Source organism: Haliaeetus albicilla, chromosome 28 (assembly GCF_947461875.1).
Source record: "Haliaeetus albicilla chromosome 28, bHalAlb1.1, whole genome shotgun sequence".
Classification (NCBI taxonomy): domain Eukaryota; kingdom Metazoa; phylum Chordata; class Aves; order Accipitriformes; family Accipitridae; genus Haliaeetus; species Haliaeetus albicilla.
Genome location: NC_091510.1, coordinates 10,755,677 through 10,776,008, shown reverse-complemented (window position 1 = coordinate 10,776,008; position 20,332 = coordinate 10,755,677). Strand labels below are relative to the sequence as shown.

Below are 20,332 nucleotides of genomic sequence, written 5' to 3'. Positions count from 1 at the left end.
AATTCTATCAAAGCACCTCAGAACAATTGAGGATGGTTGATTAAGTAATAAGAGAGTCATCCTATGAGATTTCATGTGAAACCAGCTTTAAGACAGAGAATATGAGCTAACAGAGCAGCCTGAAGTCTGTAAATCTGGTTTGGTGTCTTTCTAAAAGATCATCTTTACCTTGGCCAGAAGATGCTATCTTGATGAAGTAATCATTTGGTGAAATAGTGCACACGTATGCTAAAGATCAGATTGACTGGTCACAGTGTTCCTGCTTTCCTTTTACAAGTACCAATAAAATTCAATGAAAAATAAACAACAAGGGAGCATGTCCACTGAATTCTGGAAGGAAATGTCTTGATTCATATTGCAGTCATGGGCAACCATCCATGGAAGTCAGATGTCCTGTGCTATGAATCGAGGCAATAAAATGGTGAGCTGGATATTTACCACTCCCTCAAAGTCTCTTTAAGAGGTGGATCCAATTTTATAGAGCATGATATAAACAGATATGAGAGAGTTACCTTCTACAGCCAGGACATAAAGAGAAAGCGGGAGAAATGTGGTGATCCAAGTCTTTAATCCATGTTAACAAACTGGGACAAGAAACCCGGTGTTTGTAATTGCACGTGATAAAATGCAGAGGTCCCCTGAGTGCTGCACATCAGGATGAGGGATACCAGACTAGTCAAGAATCTTTAGGATAATAGTTAAGCTGTAGACAGAGCCCTTTTTCCCGCTTATCTCCCTTTCTAAGCAGCAGAGGAGGACAGATTCTTTCCTAGTGATTCAGAGGAAGAGCAGGACTCAGGTGCTGCTCTCCTCAGGACTGTGTGACACCTGAAGAGCCACCGGTCATGCACCGTGAGTCGGTGCTCTCTGGTAGCCGTTCCTCTTGCTTGCCACCCTTCTTTCATGCTTGCCAGAGCTTAAAGTTTGATTTTTGACAAAAACAAAGCAAAATAAACAGGCACCATCTGAGAATCACGTGGCACAGCTATTTTGCTGTGGAAACTGCAGGGAGGGTTTTTTGTGTCAGCACTTCAAAACCCTACTTTTGTCTGATTAGTCTTCTAAATTGCTTTATTTTCTCCCCAGGAGAAAACCTAAATAATAATTGCAAAAGAAGCTTTCTATCACACTTAAAGCTGGAAGAGGGCTATAGGAAATTTAGTGATAAATCTTCTCCCAACAGTAAAAACAGTGTAACACAGACTGCAGTAGTTAGAAAAATATTTACCAAAATGGTGAGAACACCTATGTGGGTGAGTTCATGCTGACCTGATAGAGAACCATCCAGTACAGTTCTGGTTGTTTTCCAGGTCTGTTTTGTTGTTTTACTCAGTTCAGTATGTTGGTGATGCCACCATCCTAGCTCCGAGGCGGAGACCAAGAAGAATTTTCTGAAGACCTGACTTTGACTGATTTTGACTTCACTCAGTTCTGAAAATTTCCTGGGAGAAATGTCAGGCAAAACTACAAGTAAAAGGCCTTCCTAATGATGCTTTTAAAGCTTTTATCACTGCATGTTGACAATGGTGGAAATGGGCACTAAGACAGAGAAGACGTAAGAGAAAAGGACGCAGGTGGCTCAGTTTCAGAGCATGCTGTTGGTGGTAGGTAGAGGACGGTAGTGATATTGCCAAACCCAGGTTCCCAAATTTTTGCTCTTGGCTTAAAAATATATACATTTTAAGTAGTAATAAATAAATTATTCCTGATTTCAAGCTTTGGATTCTGTGCTTTCAGACTTTTATTTCTAGCCATGAGGGTTAGAGAAAGTTATTTTCAATTTGAAATGCAAGCTGAGAATCTCTCATGATAACATAATGCTGAGAAACTAAGGCTTTGAGAAATACACTCTAAATCTCAGGGACTGTGATAAAATCACAGGAATTGGCAGCGGTGAATATTCTTAAAGTTTGCATACAGTTGATTTTGCAGTCTCGCTCCTTTAATGATACAGTACTTAGAGGAGCTGGTTGCTGGCTTGAATATCAATGCCAGAGTTCTTTAGTGGGTTGTCTCTGCTCAGTAAATAGACTGATGCCTTAGAGCGAGGTCCAGATTCTGATCCATACTGAAAGAGAAGACAGATGCAAAAGCAAACCTAACCCCAGGAATCATAAGCAAGTTGAAAGATTTTAAAAATACATTTTTTTTTATGTATATATATATAAGTTACAAAATTATATATAAAAGTATAGCATATTATATGATTGTTTTGTAGAGTTCTCGGCACCTAGTTTGGGGCAGTACTCCAGTGTTTAATATCAGCCTTTACTTCAGACTGTCTAGTTTGTGAATGCCACAATGCACTGGCAGTTGCAAGAGGCTGTCAGGAGAAAAGGATTCTGCCTGCATTTTGCTAGAAACCCATAACATTAAGATCAGCTGCCTCTTGAATAAAGAGCCTCAGGACAAAACACTAACTTTCACTCTCATTGAAGCAACGATTTTTTAAATTGCCTTTGCCTTCTGATCCATATTTTTTTAAATAAAAGACCTTATCATTGAAGGCAGCTAAAACTCTCCCAAAGCAACTTTCATGCTGGTGTATAAAGTGATTTAGAACATCCAAAAACTTTTGGACTACTGTAGCAATGTAGTAGAAAATAGGTTGTTAAAGTGCCCCCAACAAATTTTCCCTAAAACGTGTTAGGTTTCTGGATAATAATAACAACCTTTTTGAAGTTAGACTGCTTGCTTTCCTTCACTTAAGGGATCAGCCATTTTTCAAAGCAAAGAAGTTTTAGCTAAAATTTTCTAAGGTACCTAATACTGTATTCTGGCCCAGTCGATAACTGCAAATGATAAAAGGTTTTCTCTCAGCCTTTGTGCTCTCTGGCTGCATTAGAAACTGAACGAAGATATATGAGATGACACAGCAGGCTTTTTAATCCCTTAGAAATGGTTGGCAAAGTCACCTCTTTACTTACAAAAAGTAAAACATATGAAGTTGGGGCATATGGGTATCTTTTTAAATAAATGTTAAATATCTTTGTAATCTACTGTATTTTCACAGTCTGAGGTTGGGTGAAGGACAATACTTTAACATACCAAGACATGTTTATGGCAAGTTCAAAAGTTTATGAAACAAAGGCGCCTGATAATTCCAGGAGAAGCAGGAAAATACAGAGCCTTTGAAAAGCTTCTGTGGGTTTTGCTTACAGTCCTGTGTGGAATTTGCTATGGTTAGAATGAGAGGGGTGCATGACGTGTTGTAGGCAAATTTATATAACACAGGTCGCTTTAAAGGTACTTTAAGCCTTTATTTTGTGAAAATCTGATCAAGATACCAAATGTGTGCCAGTAAGACTCAGAGTTTATATCTTACCTGATTTGAGGAAAAGTTAATTGACAGAAAATTGCAGCTGTATGAAAGCTATATTTTTTACATCTTTTCACTGTTTATCTTTGCAATCTGCAACTTTTGCTGCAAACATTGTGTTACTTCTCAGACACTAACTCTTAACTGAACAATACTTCTCTATAGGTGAGCAATATCTATGACAAAATACATAGTAACTGTCTTGCAAAGGAAAACGTAGTGAACTTAATGCAAAATTGGGTCTTCTGTAAATGCTCTGCCCTGCTTGTCTCTTTTCAGCCCATAGTATACATACAAGTCCCATAACCTGGAATGGAAGGGAACGGGGCTTCAAACCCCACCGTTCCCTACTCCCCTTAAATTCCCACCCAGCACACCAGCTTTTATCATCAGCCACAAGCATAACTGAGAAAGCAGGATGCAACCTCCTTGTTGACTCCAGCTGAAAAAGAAAAACGAACTCAAATTAGCAGCAAGGTGGCTATAGGCTGAGTTACCCAGTTGCATCCTCTGCGTGCCATCACATTGCCTTTCAGAGTGAATTAGTCTGAATTTAGCTTTAACCAGAGGGCTCTCCCAGGCTGGAGTCCAGTTTCCAGGCTCCCACTGGTGATGAGTGCTTAATGGTGTGACACCCAACAAAAGAATGTTTCTGATCTTCCACCACTGGTTGGTGTCACAACCTGTGAGCTTCTGTTCTTCCTTCGATTTTGGGGTTGGATAGGAGTATCTCGATGTAACTTCAGCTGTATTACACACAGTTTTTATTTGCTAATGTTCATATAGTTTGTGGATATATGAATAGTTAAGACTGGCTTTCAGAAAATCAACATGCTGGGAGCTGACAACAGCACGCAACTACAACGCCTTAGCAAGAAAGGAGAAAAGATAACAATGAGATCAGTATGCTAGAGGGTGAGCACTATATAATTAGGAAACTGCAGCTTTATTCTTGTCTCAGAAGCTATAGAAAGCCATGACTGCCATCCTATTTCTGCATTCCCTCAGCCATTGCTTATTTTTATACTGAGACAACATGCTGGTTGACAGAATCTCCCGACTGATTTTCTTCCCCTGAACAAATACGAGACATACATACAATCTTCTTTTTTATTGTTAGTCTACCACCTTCCACAAACCACCTCTCCTCTCAGAAGAGGTAGCAATATTTCCATGGGCAAAATAGGATTTCTGCCCGTATCTTTACAACCCTTTGAATTAAATTCTGTGGGGAAACCACCCCATTCATTTTGGTTGTGGGGGACAAGGGATGCCACAGGAGCCTAATGGCTGAGGGTTAGAAAAACGCGTGGATATGGCAGTTCCCTACCCTTTGCAACCAAAGGCAAGCATCACAAGTGATGTGCAAGGTTACGAAGGCTGAAGTATTGTTGTTGCTCAACAATGTATCCATCTCCCTATTTTTTCTTACCCTCCAGACTGTTTTCTTTCTGTGAAATAACAAATGCTAAAAGCAAAGCTCATCTGGATTTCAGAATAGAAGCCCAAACCTCACCTATACCTTGATTTTGTTAAGCACGCTGACGTGCAGCGGGGTGCGTACTTGTGCGACGTGAGAGGAGGTGGGATGGTTGCGCTGTGGGAGCTGAGGAGCAGGAGGGGACGTGGCACGTTGCCGTACGTGTGGGGCTGGTGCGGGGGTCCAGGCATCAAACCCAGCGGTCCCTCCTCTCTGTTGGGACACAGGCGTCTGCATCTTCTGAGCATCCACCATCTCACGGCATCTGCAGTGCTGAGAGTAGAGCCGGAGAGCTTTCACGTGACGGTTCGTTACGCTGCGTTTGGACTCCCAAATGCCATACCATAGGAGCAAGACTTTCCCACGTTTTACAGGCTATGCAGTGACGTGCCTTGCAGATCTGGCCCTCATTCACGCGCAGCAGAAACAAAATCTATAGATTTCAATCACATCTACATGGAATTGCATCCTTTCACCAGTGGCATAATGGATTAGTTACCTTACAGGTCCTCTCTAATAAAGATTGCTCAAAATACATCCATGCACATATACGGAAGTGTCATAGCAAGTCCTGTGTTCTGCTCCCACACACGAAGAGCTGAATCATTACCAAAGGTTGTACTTCAGGTGAGATTTCCTATGGACTACAAGGCTGATCACCAGTGAAAGAGTGACTACATCCATGGTTAGGGGAACTCTTGGTGGAAGGGCCAGATTGGCTGTAAACTGAAATTTGTGTCAATAGAGTGAGAGCAATTTACACTGGCTCCAGTGCAGTATAATGATGCCTTTCCAGCCAAAAAGGATGTGTTAAAAGCATTTGAAGCTGATCATTGATATGTATCTTGGGATTATTTCACTCCACAGCAAAAAAAGAAATGTAAGGAGCAGGGTTTGCTCATATCTACTTTCGAGCTGCACTTCAGTAGGAAGCATGATAAAAGCAAAAACAGATAAAGAAGCAGTCAGTCCTACCACTTAGGATTTGTTTTTTAATTATTATTTATTTTGTTTCCTCAATCACTTTGCTTTACTCATTTGGCTGGAAGGCAAACGCGTTCCCTGTTGATTTGTCTCCGCTCAGCCAGGGGCTTTCGCTACTCGGTTTGATTCCTAATATGGTAGCGACAGCAGATTTTGTCTGACTTCCAGAGGGCTCCTCTCAGCTCCTGGAATGCAGCAGGGAAAGAGTCCTGCAGAGACCAATAAAGACAGTTGTTGCACTAAGACTAATAAAGACCAGAAAATGGGTTTCCCCACATGTGCTGAAATTCCTGCTTTCACTACTCTCTAAATCACTGCTTTTGTCTTACTTTACGGTAAGGCTACAAATTGTTTCCCATTACCCAGCTGGATGGTCTGTCTTGATCACATCAGAAAACATATTTTTCAATAAGTTTGGAAAACACCTACTCCATCACAATAAAGTTTTTATTATACTAGCGTATGGCTTGAAAGCATGCTGTCACACTATCAGTGGATTAATTATAGCACAGAGGAATAATGTTATGGGAATTGAAAAAACCTTAGAATTTCCCCTTTTATTTTGTTTTTCTTACCTACTTGATTCAACACACTCAAATTTTCAGTGCTCTGAAATATCTGCTGTCCATAATGGAAGGAAACTGATTTTCTTTTTTTTTTTTCTTCTTTTAATAAAGTGTTCTTCAGGTAATAGGCTGTCAAACTCACCAAATGTAGAAATGGCCTTTGCTGGTGACATCCTCCACCAAGCAGGGTCTCTAAAAGGTTAATATGGAGTTGGAAATTAATTTCATTCCAAATACAGAACAATAGTGTGCAGTGACATGACTTTGTGATAAGCATTTGTTAAAGCTAAATCCTCCCTAAGCCCTGCAATTGTTTTCCTTTGTGCTAATGGCAAGCTAACCGGCAGCGCTCCCTCTCTCTCTCTCCCCCTGTCTCTCTCTCTCCTGAGGGTATCAGAAAGGCAAGTTTATTGTTTGCTAAATCTGGCGCTTTTTTAATTAAAACCTCAGTTCTCCTTAGGTCATTCTTTTTAACACTTGTGATCTTCATTTCTGACAGGAGAATTTTTTGTCTTTGTAATATCCACAAATTTAATGTTATTGCTTGCTGATTGGCATTACTGGCATGTACGTTAAACAAAAAGAATTTAAATTATTTCTTATTGCTGTTGAGTGACTGTCTTGACTTTCATTGTTCACAGGCAAAAAAAAAAGAGGCCTATTGTCACCTAGGTACTGACTAATGCAGAAAAATGTTCAGTAGCAGTTTCCAGAGGAAAGCTGAAGTCTGGGACTCCGGGGGAATTGATTGCTGCATGTTCTTAGCAGTGATTTTTAACAGTAGATAGGTGCCTTTGAAAATGGACTTATCTACAACTCCAAATACTTATTACCTTTGAAAATCTATTCTAAATTTGGGGAACATTGCTTGAAAATAGTATTGCTTTTCGAGCTTAGGTTCACTGAAATTATTTATATTCTCTATTATACACAACAAGTATTGCCTTGGCTTGGAGGCCGTGTCAATCCACCTTTCCTTTACTATGTTTTCAATCTATTGATTCCAAATAAAAACACTTATCAGTTTCATTCCTCTGTGATCCTCTTCCTCCTCCTCCTCATCTAATAACCACAAACACTCAGGCTTGTCTTTTCAAATATTCCTACTTTCAATTCTGAAGAGCCAAAGGGTTTCTGAAATTCCTATGCGCTTTTAGGATTCCTGGGTTATTTGATTTTATTACAGATCATGATCCCTTGACTAGACTACATCAAGATCTTGTTTCGGTGGAGTAGCACGCAGAAATATGCTGAGCTGCCCAGATTCAATCTGGTTTGTCAGTGAAGCACAAGATCAGATTGCTCCACCACTTTTGTACCAAATTGGATATCTGCTGTATAAATTTGTAGCAGGTATCGAAGCTGAAAACTGTCATGAACCTTTGGATTTCTGATAGGTTGTGTCGTGTTTGACTGCCTTTTAAGCTTAAGTGGTGTACAGTCAGTGGTGAACCTGTCAAATACCCATTTGTGCCATTAAACGGCTGGGACAATTTGAAGAAGAATTTGGGTACCTTGGGGCATGAGCTATTGGTCGTGTTATCAGAAATACTTCCATCTTTCACCTAATGATGCCATTTGTCAAGTTGTCTGTCCTCTTGTCTTATAGCGGGGCTAACGTTCTCGGCAGCAAAGCGTTCTTACTGCAGATGCTGTTGGCCTTGAACACTTATTCTTTAGTCTGCCTTGAATGTTAGCCCTTAAATACCTCCTGGTCTTGTTCTTTTTTATAACTTGTCTGAGGTAAACAAACAAGGGAAATTGTTTGTTCTACCAAGGACTTCAGCGCTCCCGTAACTCTTCTGTGGGAATAATCTAGATGTTACTCTTGTCCAAGTAAAAATTTGCCTTAAGTTTCAGGTCACTGCTTCTCATTATGTGGAATCAACAGGAATGCGAGCAGGCACGCAGCCTCCCAGCCCTTCCTCTGCAAGTACCCGAGTTAAAAATCTGGCCCTCAGGCTTTTCAAAACTTTTTTTTTTTTTGTGATACTGCAAAATAGGTTTTCAGTCAGCTGTCATTTCTGAAAAACAGATATAACAGCTGAACTCAGTTGAAACTGCTGATCGGTTTAGCCTATGTTGTAACTTCTCGTGCCGAGACTGAGATAAAGATGTTGCCCATCCCAAGAGATCTGCTTTTGATCTTCTTTTCCTTATTGTGGTTTAATTTAATCCAAAACAAAGCCAGTCTTGCCAACAAAATTGGGAAACACCACCCGGATGGCCCCTTCCACTCCCTGAGCCGATGCAGTTCTTGCCTTGCAGAGGTCCAGGGGTCTTCTCCTTACCCCTAGGAAGCACGTCGGCTGGGCTTGTCCTTAGCCTTTGCTCTGAGCAGAGACGAGGGAAAGGTTTCATGTGGCCTCTGTGTCTAAACACACACAAACAAACAACTGTATCATGGGCTGCTTTAGGTTTCATGTATGGGATTGCCGGCGTATGTGTTGAGGCGATAAAGACTTTCATCTTCTGAATCTCACTAAAATTAGGTGCCCAAATAGCCTAAATGAATACCCAAAATACTTCCCAAAATCCTGTCCCTAACAGACACTGGATGTGTTGGGAAGCAGGAGAGAGGGGGAGAGAGCTGTTAAGTATTTTCTCCAAGTAATTCTGAATGCACGTTTTGTAGGCTAAAAGCAAGACTGCGCTCATGTAGCTCCCTCCTTCCATTTACATTTTTTCCTTAAAGCTCAAATCTAACAGAAAAATAATGACAACAGAACGAGAACTGATATTTATATAACTATAAACTTCTCAGCCAGAAAAAGTACTAGGAGTATTATTTCAAATTGAGACTGAAAACCAGATGCTGATGGACTCCCTTTATATGCAGCACTGATGAATGAAATGTAGTTTGAAAGTCTTGATGTGCTCTTTAAGTATCAACCTTGATAAAGCATAACTAGGGTTGGTTTCTCAGCTGTGAAGAGCTGGGATCAGGCGGCTTTACTGGTAGTCACTGATGTTGTCAGACTATTTTTTTTATTCTTTCTGTACTGCAGCATTCCTGCAGTATTAACTCTCAGTGCTATTTCTAGTTTAATCGTCTGAATCAAAAAACGTGTCTCTCACACGTTGTCTAAGACTGAAAGCTTACTTGAATTAGAAACGCAGTTTATAAAGTAGAAGCAATAGGTTTTTATTAAAAACACCAGAATTATTTTGCAGTATATTGGTTTGCATTTTTCTGGTGACTCATTTATATGAGCTAAGGTAATTGGGTGTTTCCTACCCTTTCTGTCGTACGTAGATAAACATCCTGCTGCCTTGCTTTTCTATTTTTGCTATCCTCTGCTTCTCCTCCCAACTCACCTAACAGTATTTTGGACTGCGAGGGTATGGAATATACGGTCATAACTGGGTTTGCTGCATTCGAAAAAAACTGTCACATGTAAACAATATGATAGTTCAGTGGTTTTGATGCGAGGCAGCCTTTATCACTGCCTTTGTCTTCTTTTGAGTGTGTTGCTTCTAACCCTCTGTGGGAGAGGCTGCAGATTACCCTCAAGCAGGGTATATTAGCTCTTTTCCATGTAAAGACAATCACAACACAGTATTACCATGCTGATGTGCAGTCAAGCTATAAAACCTGGCCGTGGCAATGCTGACATGAAGAGTCTGCAGCACAAAATGTATGTTCTTGCTACAGTAAATTGCTAATACGCTAGTTAGACCAGTTTTTGTTTTCATAGTTTGTGTGTTTCAGGGTTGAGTAATTCCTTTGAATGAATACTGCCATTCACTCCCATGTGGTTTTCTTTATTATCCAGTAATACTGGAACTCCTGTCTATCCTCAGTGCAGTTTGAGATTAGGACTTATTTTGCCTCACAGCTGCCAGGTTTGGGTTTGGGGGTTTTTGTGATGGGGGGGTGTAACCAAAAGAGGAATATTTTTGTTATCAGTCAGCAGTTTATGAAGGGAAAAAAAATGTGTCAACTGTTTTCAGAGAAAGAAAATGGACATGGAAGGTTGCTCCCTACCACACGGCAGCCTCCATAACATTTGTCCTAAGTAAAGGGTCTCAGTGCTTGGCCATGGCAAAATATTCTTTCTGAATACGTATCATCTATACTTCTTTCTGACTGGCATTACTTCCTTTCAGTCAGTTCTTTCTATGACCACAGCCTTTCACTATATGAAAGAAATCCTTTTTTTTTTTTTTTTTTCTTCAGTTATTTTTGGGTGTCTCTCCTCACCCTTGTCTCTGAGTGGCACAGTAATTTTCCTCGGGACAGTCATCCCAGCTAGTTAAGCCTGCAAGCACAGGAGAAACATCACCATGCAAACAGAAAATCTTGACTAACCAAAATTTGTAAATCCCCCGTGTTTCTTTCAGTCAAGTCCCCTAAAATCTTGATAGTCACACCACCAGCCAGCAACATCACCTACTGGGATTCCTAAAGCAGGTGCCTTTCCACCAGCATCCAGGATGCAGGCAAATAGCTCTATGCATTAAATATCCAGAGGAGCAGAGGCCCAAAGATGATGATCACACAGGCAAGGTGGGTGAGAGCACAGAGAGAAAGGAGACCTGACACCAGCCTTCGCTCCGCTGAGTAATTGAAAGGAGCACAAAAAATAAGTTCTTCTCAGCAGAGCAGACCAAGAACCTGTTTCTCATATCTCATAGCCTTGTCTCACTCTCTCAGGAGGTGGGAAACGTAGGTTCAGATCCTTTCAGCCAATAGAGAGGTCTGAAGAACATTTCCTAAATCAGTAATTAGCAGTTTAACCTCTTGGTAATCAGCAAAAGAGGGGTGGAGACAAGAAGCCGGTGTTTAATTGCTTTATTTTGTAAAACAAAATAGATAAAGCTAAAACCCCCTAAGCTGGCACAGCTGTAGGAAAACAGTGGAGACTTGAAAAGGTGAAGTTTAATTCCTCTCCATCGTGCTTTTTGCAGGTGTGTTAGGGCAGCTCTCTACCCAGATGTCTGGCCCTTCCAAACCCCACCTGATGCTCCTCATGTGCTCCCTTTTTCAGCCCGATTTTTGAATTGTGGCCTCCGCTTGGCAGCCAGTGCCTCAGGGTGAGGTAGGGTGGTTCTGTCCCCTCTCCAGAGAGGGATACCCCTCTCTGCGTGGCCTTGTTAGATAGCCAGCCCGGATCTGGAGAACTTCAAGGCACTCACTAATAGTACGTCATTACATGTACTAATTATATGTACTCACTAATATATGTCATTATATACCCAGCTCCTGGCGTTTGGTGCTAAAACATCCTGCTTGGTCTGCTCTCTAACCTTGGGTTGTTTGGGTTTTTCTATAGTATGTGCTTCTGCTTCTCTCTCCACTCTTCTGCCAGTCATTATTCCTCAGTCTATGTGTATTCCCACCTCCCTCCTCCCCAGTTCACTTGAGGATGATATTTTGAATCTCTCTAAGCCTCTATGTATTATCTTCTGGTATTTTCAGTACCACCACCACCACCCATTTTAATAAATATAAATTTAATTAATTTTTTCTCTATATCATCAAAAGGCATTACATAAATTCAAACTCAGCAGTCTGCCAGAATTTGCTGCCTGAAGTATTGCTAGTTTGCTTTGGTTTCTGTTTGAATTCCTGTACTGGAGAGTCTGCCTGTATCAGCAGCCCCAATTAATACCTTTCCACCATTTGATGTTAATGCCACCCTCATCTTAGTTGCTATTGTATTCTTTTTATTTGTATGCGAATGTGATATTACAATATGCTTTTTTATTTCTTTATTCATTATCTAAGATTGCAGGTACCCTTCTCCAGTACATTAAGGTCTTAAAATGCCATGCTGTCTTCCCCCCCCCCCGCAACTACATTCAAGCTTCACGAGCAGTCAGTTCTTCCCCTTTTGGTGCAAATACAGGGGAGCAAGGTTTACTGCTTTGATGCTCGTAGTTTCCATGTAATCACATTTACGAAGTGCTTGGTTGAGTTGCTTTGCTTTTCCACAAGAGTATTCTGTGTTTACCCACAGCCAAAACTCAAGGTGCGTTTTCCTGTTGGTTCAACCCACATTTGCTGCGCTTTATAATTTGCCTGTGTATAACTATGCTGAAATGAACTGCTTGGATGCAAGAGAGACAGATCAGCTGCCCTTGCTCTGGCAGTAAACTTAATCGTAAGCTCATAAGCACTAATTTGTGCTGTTTTTAAATAAGAGTTTTGGCTGCTTCTTTTTTTTTTTCGGTTTTCTGCTACTTTCCCCATCTGGCGCTGTAATGTTTGTTGTTATGTTCCAGTTGGAAGCGCTGTGGGTGGAATTGCAGACTCGAGTGCTGGCTGAATAGCCCTTAGGCCACTGTGAACGTTGCTGTTCCACTGTCAGCTCGATGTGTTCAGCAACCTCAGTTTGGGATTCTCGGGTGAGGGAATTGTTGGCTCGCTGTCGGTTTTACAGCACCTCCTTCTTCCCAAGGCTCCCTGGTTCTCTGAATTCAGCATTTTAATAGCGACTTGATGTTCATTTAACTGCACAACAGTGAAGAGTTGTTATTTTGAGACTGCTTTGCTACACTCGCGTTTTACTTTTTCTGTTATAGGCAGGCTATGATTAGTTCTTATAAATACCAACCCCTTCTTCCCCACTATAAATGGTTTATTGGACTCCATTATTCCTATGAGAATCTGTCTAATGTTATTGAACATGAAGTTACAAACGTTTTCATCTATAAATTACCCAGTCTTACAGCATCCTCCTTTAAAGGTGCTATTGGAAATATGTAATCCAAAGTCATCTAACCTGTTATAGTCTGACGTATGAGCAAGAAAGGGCTTGATGGGCCGTGTACTCTGTGTGCGCGCGTGCTGCATCTGGAGCAGTCCACCCATGGGGCATGGATAGATGTTAGCAAGTGTAGTGTTAGTCTTTTTAACTAAACTGTTTGTGGCTATGAGGGCTACTTTGGCAGCCCACCTGGGCTGCTTGTAATTTCTCAACTCCATTTGTGGCCAGTATGCTACTGGGTGGTGTTGGGAGAATCTCCCAGGCACACCACTCAATCCTCAGCCCGCTTATTAAAGTGATTTTAAAAAGTGTTTTGCCAGGGTCAGGACTGGCATAGACACTACGCAGGAATCTACAGCAAATACTTTTGCTACCCACCTTTCCCTTGTGTATTGATCAAGTACAGGCTACAGCTAAAGATTTGGCCCATAACATCAAGTAATCCCAGTGGGGTGATGGGAACTGTGATGAGGTCCTAGGTACGAGCTAAATATGAACATTAGCTGAGGACTGGACATTATGTAGCAAATAAACTTTTTTTAAAAAAAAAACAACAATCCTGTTTTCAAGGAAATGTGTTAAGAATAAACCCACAAACCCTGTATCTTATGCCAAGAGAATTGTTTCTAATGAGAATGCTTTCCAGTATTTCCCTTGAGACATCAGCTGCTCCTTAAAAATAATGTTCCAACTTTAATTTGCTCATTTGTGGAGGAAGGTAGAAGGCCCAACAGCTTGTGTCAATGAATATAAACTATAACTTTTATGCAATCTAGAATGTACCATAACATTTGTACTCCTTCTTAGTAATTGTACCTTATATTGTTTCTTTCCCAGATAACACATTTTCCCCCTCTGGCTTTCCTTCCCATTCGACGCTTTCCATTCATCTGAAAAATACTAGTTTAGACAATCCAGGCACAATATCACTCTAAACTCATTATTTCAGAGACTTTAATTATCCCCTCTCATCCATACATGAATAAACAGAAGAAAAAAAGTCAGGGCAAATTACCCATGGCCTGGACGCCACAGGCATCGTGTGAATCATCCCTCTCTCGGGAGAGAAGGGTTTATATGCCCACGGAGGGAGCATGTCCCATGATCCTTGGGAAAAATCAGCAAATCTGTGGGAACTCCCAGGAAAGTTCATCCTGTTTTGCTCGGCTCTCGGAGCCCTGCTGCTTTCCATAGCACAGCTCTGGCAGCCGCTGCCGTTGCTTTCCGAAGGCAGAATCAAGCATGCAGGTATTGCTGATGCTGTCACCCTTCACCCCTGGTACAGTCTCTATAGAAAATAAAGTTGTTTGCTGTATAGAATTGCTGTTCTCCCTGCTGCCTGCTCCCACAAGCCAAAAAAGCTTCATCTGAAGGGTGTTTGCACAGAATAGGAACAGGTTAAGGGTGTAATATTGAATTTAGCACTGCTCCAGCTCTGGTCTAAGGCTCTGGCTTGGCCTTCCCTCTGCTTTCCACCCCGCTGCGCTGTTGCAGGATGAGAGTGATTATGGCTCTTTAGCATGGAACTAACGATCCACCCTGCAAGTCACCTCTGTCCTAACCGCGTTTGCAGAGCCATTTATAAGGCTGCATTTCCAAACCTGGTTTTCTTTACTTCTTGGATCAATCTCCAAGTCTTTCAGGAATTCGTTCTGCTTCCTAGAATGGAAACTCTACTGTCTGCTGACACCTTTGCTCTAAATGTCAGTGATGTGTGCTTTGGCATGGCTTTGGCATAAGTTTTCTTCTGATGGGGAAAAACGTGCTAATTAGCACCCAGTTATCCCGAACGTTTTGAAGACAAAAATACAGCTGGAGGCAATTCTGGCACCGTATTTCTTCTTGGTTTCTACATTTTAGTTGAGAACGTCTTATTACAGTGTTTTGTCATATGAAACTTTATTCAGCTGTATCTACGACTAGTTTGTTCTGGCTCAATTTTTTTCCTATTAATCGTGTCAGGCTTACTCGAGGCTCGTAGAGGGTTTTCTCTGATCCCCCCTGCACAGAGCTCTGTGGGATTTTTTCTTTAAACTGTTAGACTCCCCTTCGCACACAGGCTCAGGACTGTAACTGCATACCCGATCAATTCCAGAGTTATCCCTGTAGCATTTTTCAAATTTGTCAACCTTCTAGGTGCTTTCTTTTCATATTTTGATTAGATTATAGAAGGCTTAAAAATATTTAACAAAGATGGGCACCATCCTTATGTTTGCATTCAGAATAAACCCTTGTAGTAAAACCATCCCAAGCTGAGTACATTGTTGACACTTTTCTGCTGCATACAATTGGAAATTTGTGTGCTGAATTCTCTCCTACCTAGGTGGAAAATGGGTTTTCATTAACTACTGATTCCTATAACAAATTTTTCATCTTAAAATGCACTGACAAGCAGTCATTCTCAAGTTCCACCTTTTCCTCAGATAGTCATTAGCCACAGTTTTCTTCTTTTGAGTTGGGGGGGGGGGGGTCTGCTCTAAAGTTTGCTTTTGTAAAACTTCTAATAATGAAGTGCATCTTGTCTACAACATGATGATGATGAACTAGTCATTATTTGAAGAGACTTGTAATTGTATATATATGCCTCATGGTCCAAATGACTCCAGAAGTCTTCACCTGATATTACATACCATTTCAATTACCTTTTAAATAATGTATTGGCATCTTACTGCAAACTTAAGGAAAATAAAATGTGTCAGCTGGTCCCCCAGTGCTTTAGAAGCTGTTCAGCCAGCCTCCCTTGAGATGTTGTTGTAAAATCTACAATGCGCAATTAGTTATGAATTTTACATCTTTTTAGCATTCATGGGTATACTGTTAATGAGGGAATAAATAGCAGAATTTTATTTAATCCTACACATTGCTTAACATGAATTATTAAGCAAGGGACACACAGCCATTCTGTCCCTTTGGCAGAGGGACATCTGTAGTGCTCTGGATGCAACATGCCTTCTTCCAGATAGATGGGTAAGGTCCATCCAGAGATACCTGTGGATGTAATGGGGATCTAAATACCTGTTTCTTGAAAGGAATAAAACCAGAGGAAAAACCAGAGTGATGTTCACCTCTTCTAACCTGAAATTTCTTCAGTGTAACTGTTTACATGAAAGCGAATAGGCTGTCTTGTATCAGTGGAGAGAAATAAATATTTGGGGGTGCAATTTATTTGACTGAAGACAGATATTTACTCTGGAATGAAATAACTATCCAGAGTACATAAAGAAAAATGCTTATTTATTTTCATTGGTGTCAGATGTAGACATTTCTACTTGGTGAAAAGAATTCTGCCCTTTATGCCCAGGCTATGCACTTAACAGATAATTTATCATTGCTGGGCTGTAATATCAGTTCTGTCATCCTTACTAGTCTCACTTATTCAGTGAGACTATTTACATATTAAAGTATTACTCAGCATGAGTAATGGTGCCAGCACTGAGGTTATGTTGCAAATAGAAGAGATGTTTCTATTAGCACTAAACCTTATCTCAGGAAAATCACTGGAGACTGGCGCTTCCCAGAGGTTCCGCTTTCTTTTGATTATCCTCCCTTCTTCCAATAATTGACTCCAAGCAGTTCAGCTTCTGTTATTTGGTGGAAGAGAATCTGTCTTTTTCTGAGATTTATTCATGAAGCTGTAAGAAAGACTGAGCTTAGGTGTCAGGTTGTCCGTGTAGATCGCAAGCAAATAGCTTACTGGAGAGTTGAGGGAGTTAGGGATAATGTCGTGGGAGATGGGAGAGAGTAACTGGAGATAATGCAGTGGTGGGGAGGGGCTCATATGAGACACAGAAGAATGAAGAGAGGGGAGAACTAGGTAAGACCAGGATACTTTAAGAAATAGGAAGTGGATGTACAATCTAATGAGGAGAAACTCAGTTTAAAATCTCTAATGGCCCATCCACTTACTTGAGCTGGACACCCCGTTCTGATTTGAAATGTTTACGTGATGAGTAAACTTATTTAATACTTCCCTCTGAAGCTAGAAGAGAAGGAACATGATTTCAGTTAGGTGACGTTCGATTTGTATTTGGATTAGCATGACAATTTTACCCTCGGATGAAAAAAAGGGGATATTGCATCACTTGTTATGCCCCCTTCTGTGCCCCATTTGGGACCTCTGCCACTGACAGTTCTGTGCTACAGTGGCAATCTGCTACCACTTGCATCTTTCCTACTAAACAACTGGCATTTGACTGAGCCTAACTCAAATCCCCAGACAAACAGAAGCAGCTGATTAGGACACGAAAAAGAAACCACAGAAACGTAGCTTTTGGGCCTTGTCCCATGGCCGTGAGTTATCTGGGGTCAGATTTTGCTCTAATAGTAGCACGAAGATAGAAAATCTAGAAAGTCAATAGAAGCAAATCATTTAATGTGGATGTACATGTAGACCCCGAGCATTCACATACTCTTGAATTCTCGGTCAAAAATATTTTTCTCCAAAATACAGAATGTTTATCAAGATAGGAATATATCTGCATCACTATTGAAATCATTACTGTACAGTTCCTTATGGGCATATGAATAATCATCAAATCTGTGTATATTGTCCACGCACAAGCACAGGTCAGTAATGGATTGGCTTATATCGGCTGCATTTATTCTAATCGAATTCTTCAGTTCTAATCCCCTTAATAATAATGTATTACTGTACTCTTTAGCCTCCCAGTTCACTGTAGTTACTCAAATTACAGTTTAACACATTTTTATCTCATTTCCATATCTTAACACTTTACCATTGGCTCCTTGACTACTGAACTTTCTTACTGTATATTAGCTATACCTAAGATGTCATTTTCATGTTAAAACATTTGTGCATTCAGCATGGAATCTCAGTGAAAGTAAGGAGGTAGATCAGCTTTTCTCAAGTATCAGCTAATGTTGAACGCGTCCAGATTTGCCTGTTTTCTACCTTCAAAACACTGTATGCAGTGATGCGGAACTCGGTATTCAAAAAGAAATAGACCTCTGTTGGCTTTTTGCTAGCATTTCTGCTCTTCACATGATACTCCTTAATTCATGCATTGTGCAGCCAAAAGGAACCCTTGCAATCCCCTGTCTAGCCTCGAGCGTAAACCTACCCAGATTTAATTTCTATTTGAACTTGAGCCTTCTGAGGGAGAAGGAATCTTAACCCTCTGTAATAGAGAGTTCACCACAAACACTGAGAAGCTATTCCAGCTGTTTTACTACTGAAGTACATGCCTGTTTCTAAGTTAGAATTTATCTAGTTTCTTCTCACAGCCATTGGATCTTATTATACCCTTGTCTGCTGGCTTGAAGCATCTACTACCAAAATTATGCTCCCTTCAGAGGTACTGTAGACCGTGATCAAGTCACTCCAGTAACTTAACTGTCCCAAATGCCTAGGGCTTCCACAGGCAGGCATATTTTGACTGTAGCAGAATGCAATTACTCTTCTCAGACATTCTGAACATTCTGAATTTCATTGCAGAGTCATAAAGCGCGGTTTGCTCGTAGTGATAATATTTAATTTCAGTGTTCATTCTTCTTCTGTAGCACCACCCTTTTCTCAGGAGAGAAAGGAGAAGCCCTTTCCTTTGATAGTCTGCATTCAGGCTCTCTTAATTCATGCCACAGATGACTTGTGGCTGGCTGGCGCTTTGTACAGCTCCTGCCAGCTCACTAGAGGGAAGGCTTGCCTTGACCTGCATCACAGTTCAGCTGCCTAAAGCCAAGAGAGGTACCTACCCGAATTTTAGTGACAGTACCATATAGGTTGTTGAAAAGGATGAGCTTGAGACACTTCAAATGGTGCTTCATGGTAGGTCTAAAAAGAAAAATAGCTGAGGTCGGTGTAGGTACTGCTAGTTAACACCACCATGGAAGAACTGCTAGTTCATTCTCTAAACGGGAACATGGCTCTTGTAACAGGTTAAGGACTGACAATGCTGTTCTTTTAAGCAGGCAAAATTTCCATTGAAAGTGTAACCACTGAGATACCGCTTCATGGCAGTAACGTCCATGAGAGTTTTGCTTGCGTGAGGAATGCCTGATTAGGTGCCAAATCATTTCTGTTACTTCACCACCAGAAGTTGTACAAAATAGCAACGGGAATTCAGTAGAGAATGGCAAAACCAATTCATAATTTATACCGATAGATACCGTGGCCTGCACCGTACTCTGGCTGCATGTAGCACTAAGGTAGAGGACTGGTATTTAAGGAGCAAAGCCTCTCCCTGCCATGCCGCCTGGCCGTACACCAGACCCACGGACGCTGCGCTGCGGCAGTCGCAGCCCGCCGGGGAGGTCGGAGGACAGAGAAACCGTGGTGCCGCTCCTGCCCAAGGAAAAGGAACGATGTGAAGAGTTGCCGGGCGGTTGCAGAGCAGCCGGCCACCCGAGTCCTGTGCCGCCGTGGTGCGTTTGGCAGTGCCCTGGCTCTTGGGAAAACCACCCCATAGCCCTGTTGCTAAGAAACGTTTGCAGTATATAAATAATGTTAAAGAAAAAACATCTCCAGGTTGATTAATGAGCTACGGAACACAGTTAGGTGGGAATTTAGCCCTCCTTCATGATGTGAAGGAGATAATGTAAAAATGTTTTGTACCTTTTTCCATCAGCAACACTTTGCAATTGTATGGGAGTTTTTCTATAGTGGAAATTAGGACTTTGTTTAAATACAAGCTGTTTGTTGCTAAAGGTTTTTTCTTTTTTTTTTTTTTCATCACCTCTTAAATGTGTGGGATTAAAATCTGTAGAAAACACACTGAGCTGCCCTTCTTAGCTCTACTTCTTCTCTTGATTACTTAGATCCCTATGTGAAGATCCATCTGATGCAGAACGGTAAGAGGCTGAAGAAGAAAAAGACTACGATTAAAAAGAACACTCTGAATCCCTACTACAACGAGTCTTTCAGCTTTGAAGTACCATTCGAGCAAATTCAGGTAATGTCAAACAGTGTTTTGTCTTCCCTCCGCATTCCATCTCTCAGCCCTTATAAATATTTAACAGGAATCTTGTTAATTATCACATGTGCGTGCCTTCATTAGCACCTAGGTGCCAGCCCTGTGCCACATTAGATGAGTGTGACTGCTTCAAGAGGGAAATGATAAAAAGCACAGTACTTATGAAGCTTTGATTCATCAGTGAGAAATGGATAACTGACATTTTCTGTTAACAGAAATGGATTCTGGAAAAAAAAAATCCACAGGGAGATAGCAAAGGAATGTGCCAGCAAAAAAGTATAGGGATAAAAGAAAAGGCTTATATAGCAATTTTCTCCAAATTATTTGAAATAATAAATTGG

At 41.0% G+C, this 20,332-nt stretch overlaps 1 protein-coding gene across 1 annotated transcript in view; it reads left to right on the top strand.

The window, feature by feature from the left end:
- The window catches only part of SYT1 (synaptotagmin 1), a 356,785-nt gene that overhangs the window by 328,978 nt on the left and 7,475 nt on the right, over window positions 1-20,332 (top strand). Inside the window, 1 exon segment of the mRNA XM_069773427.1 lies at window positions 19,837-19,970. Within this exon segment, the coding sequence (XP_069629528.1) occupies window positions 19,837-19,970 (134 nt within the window).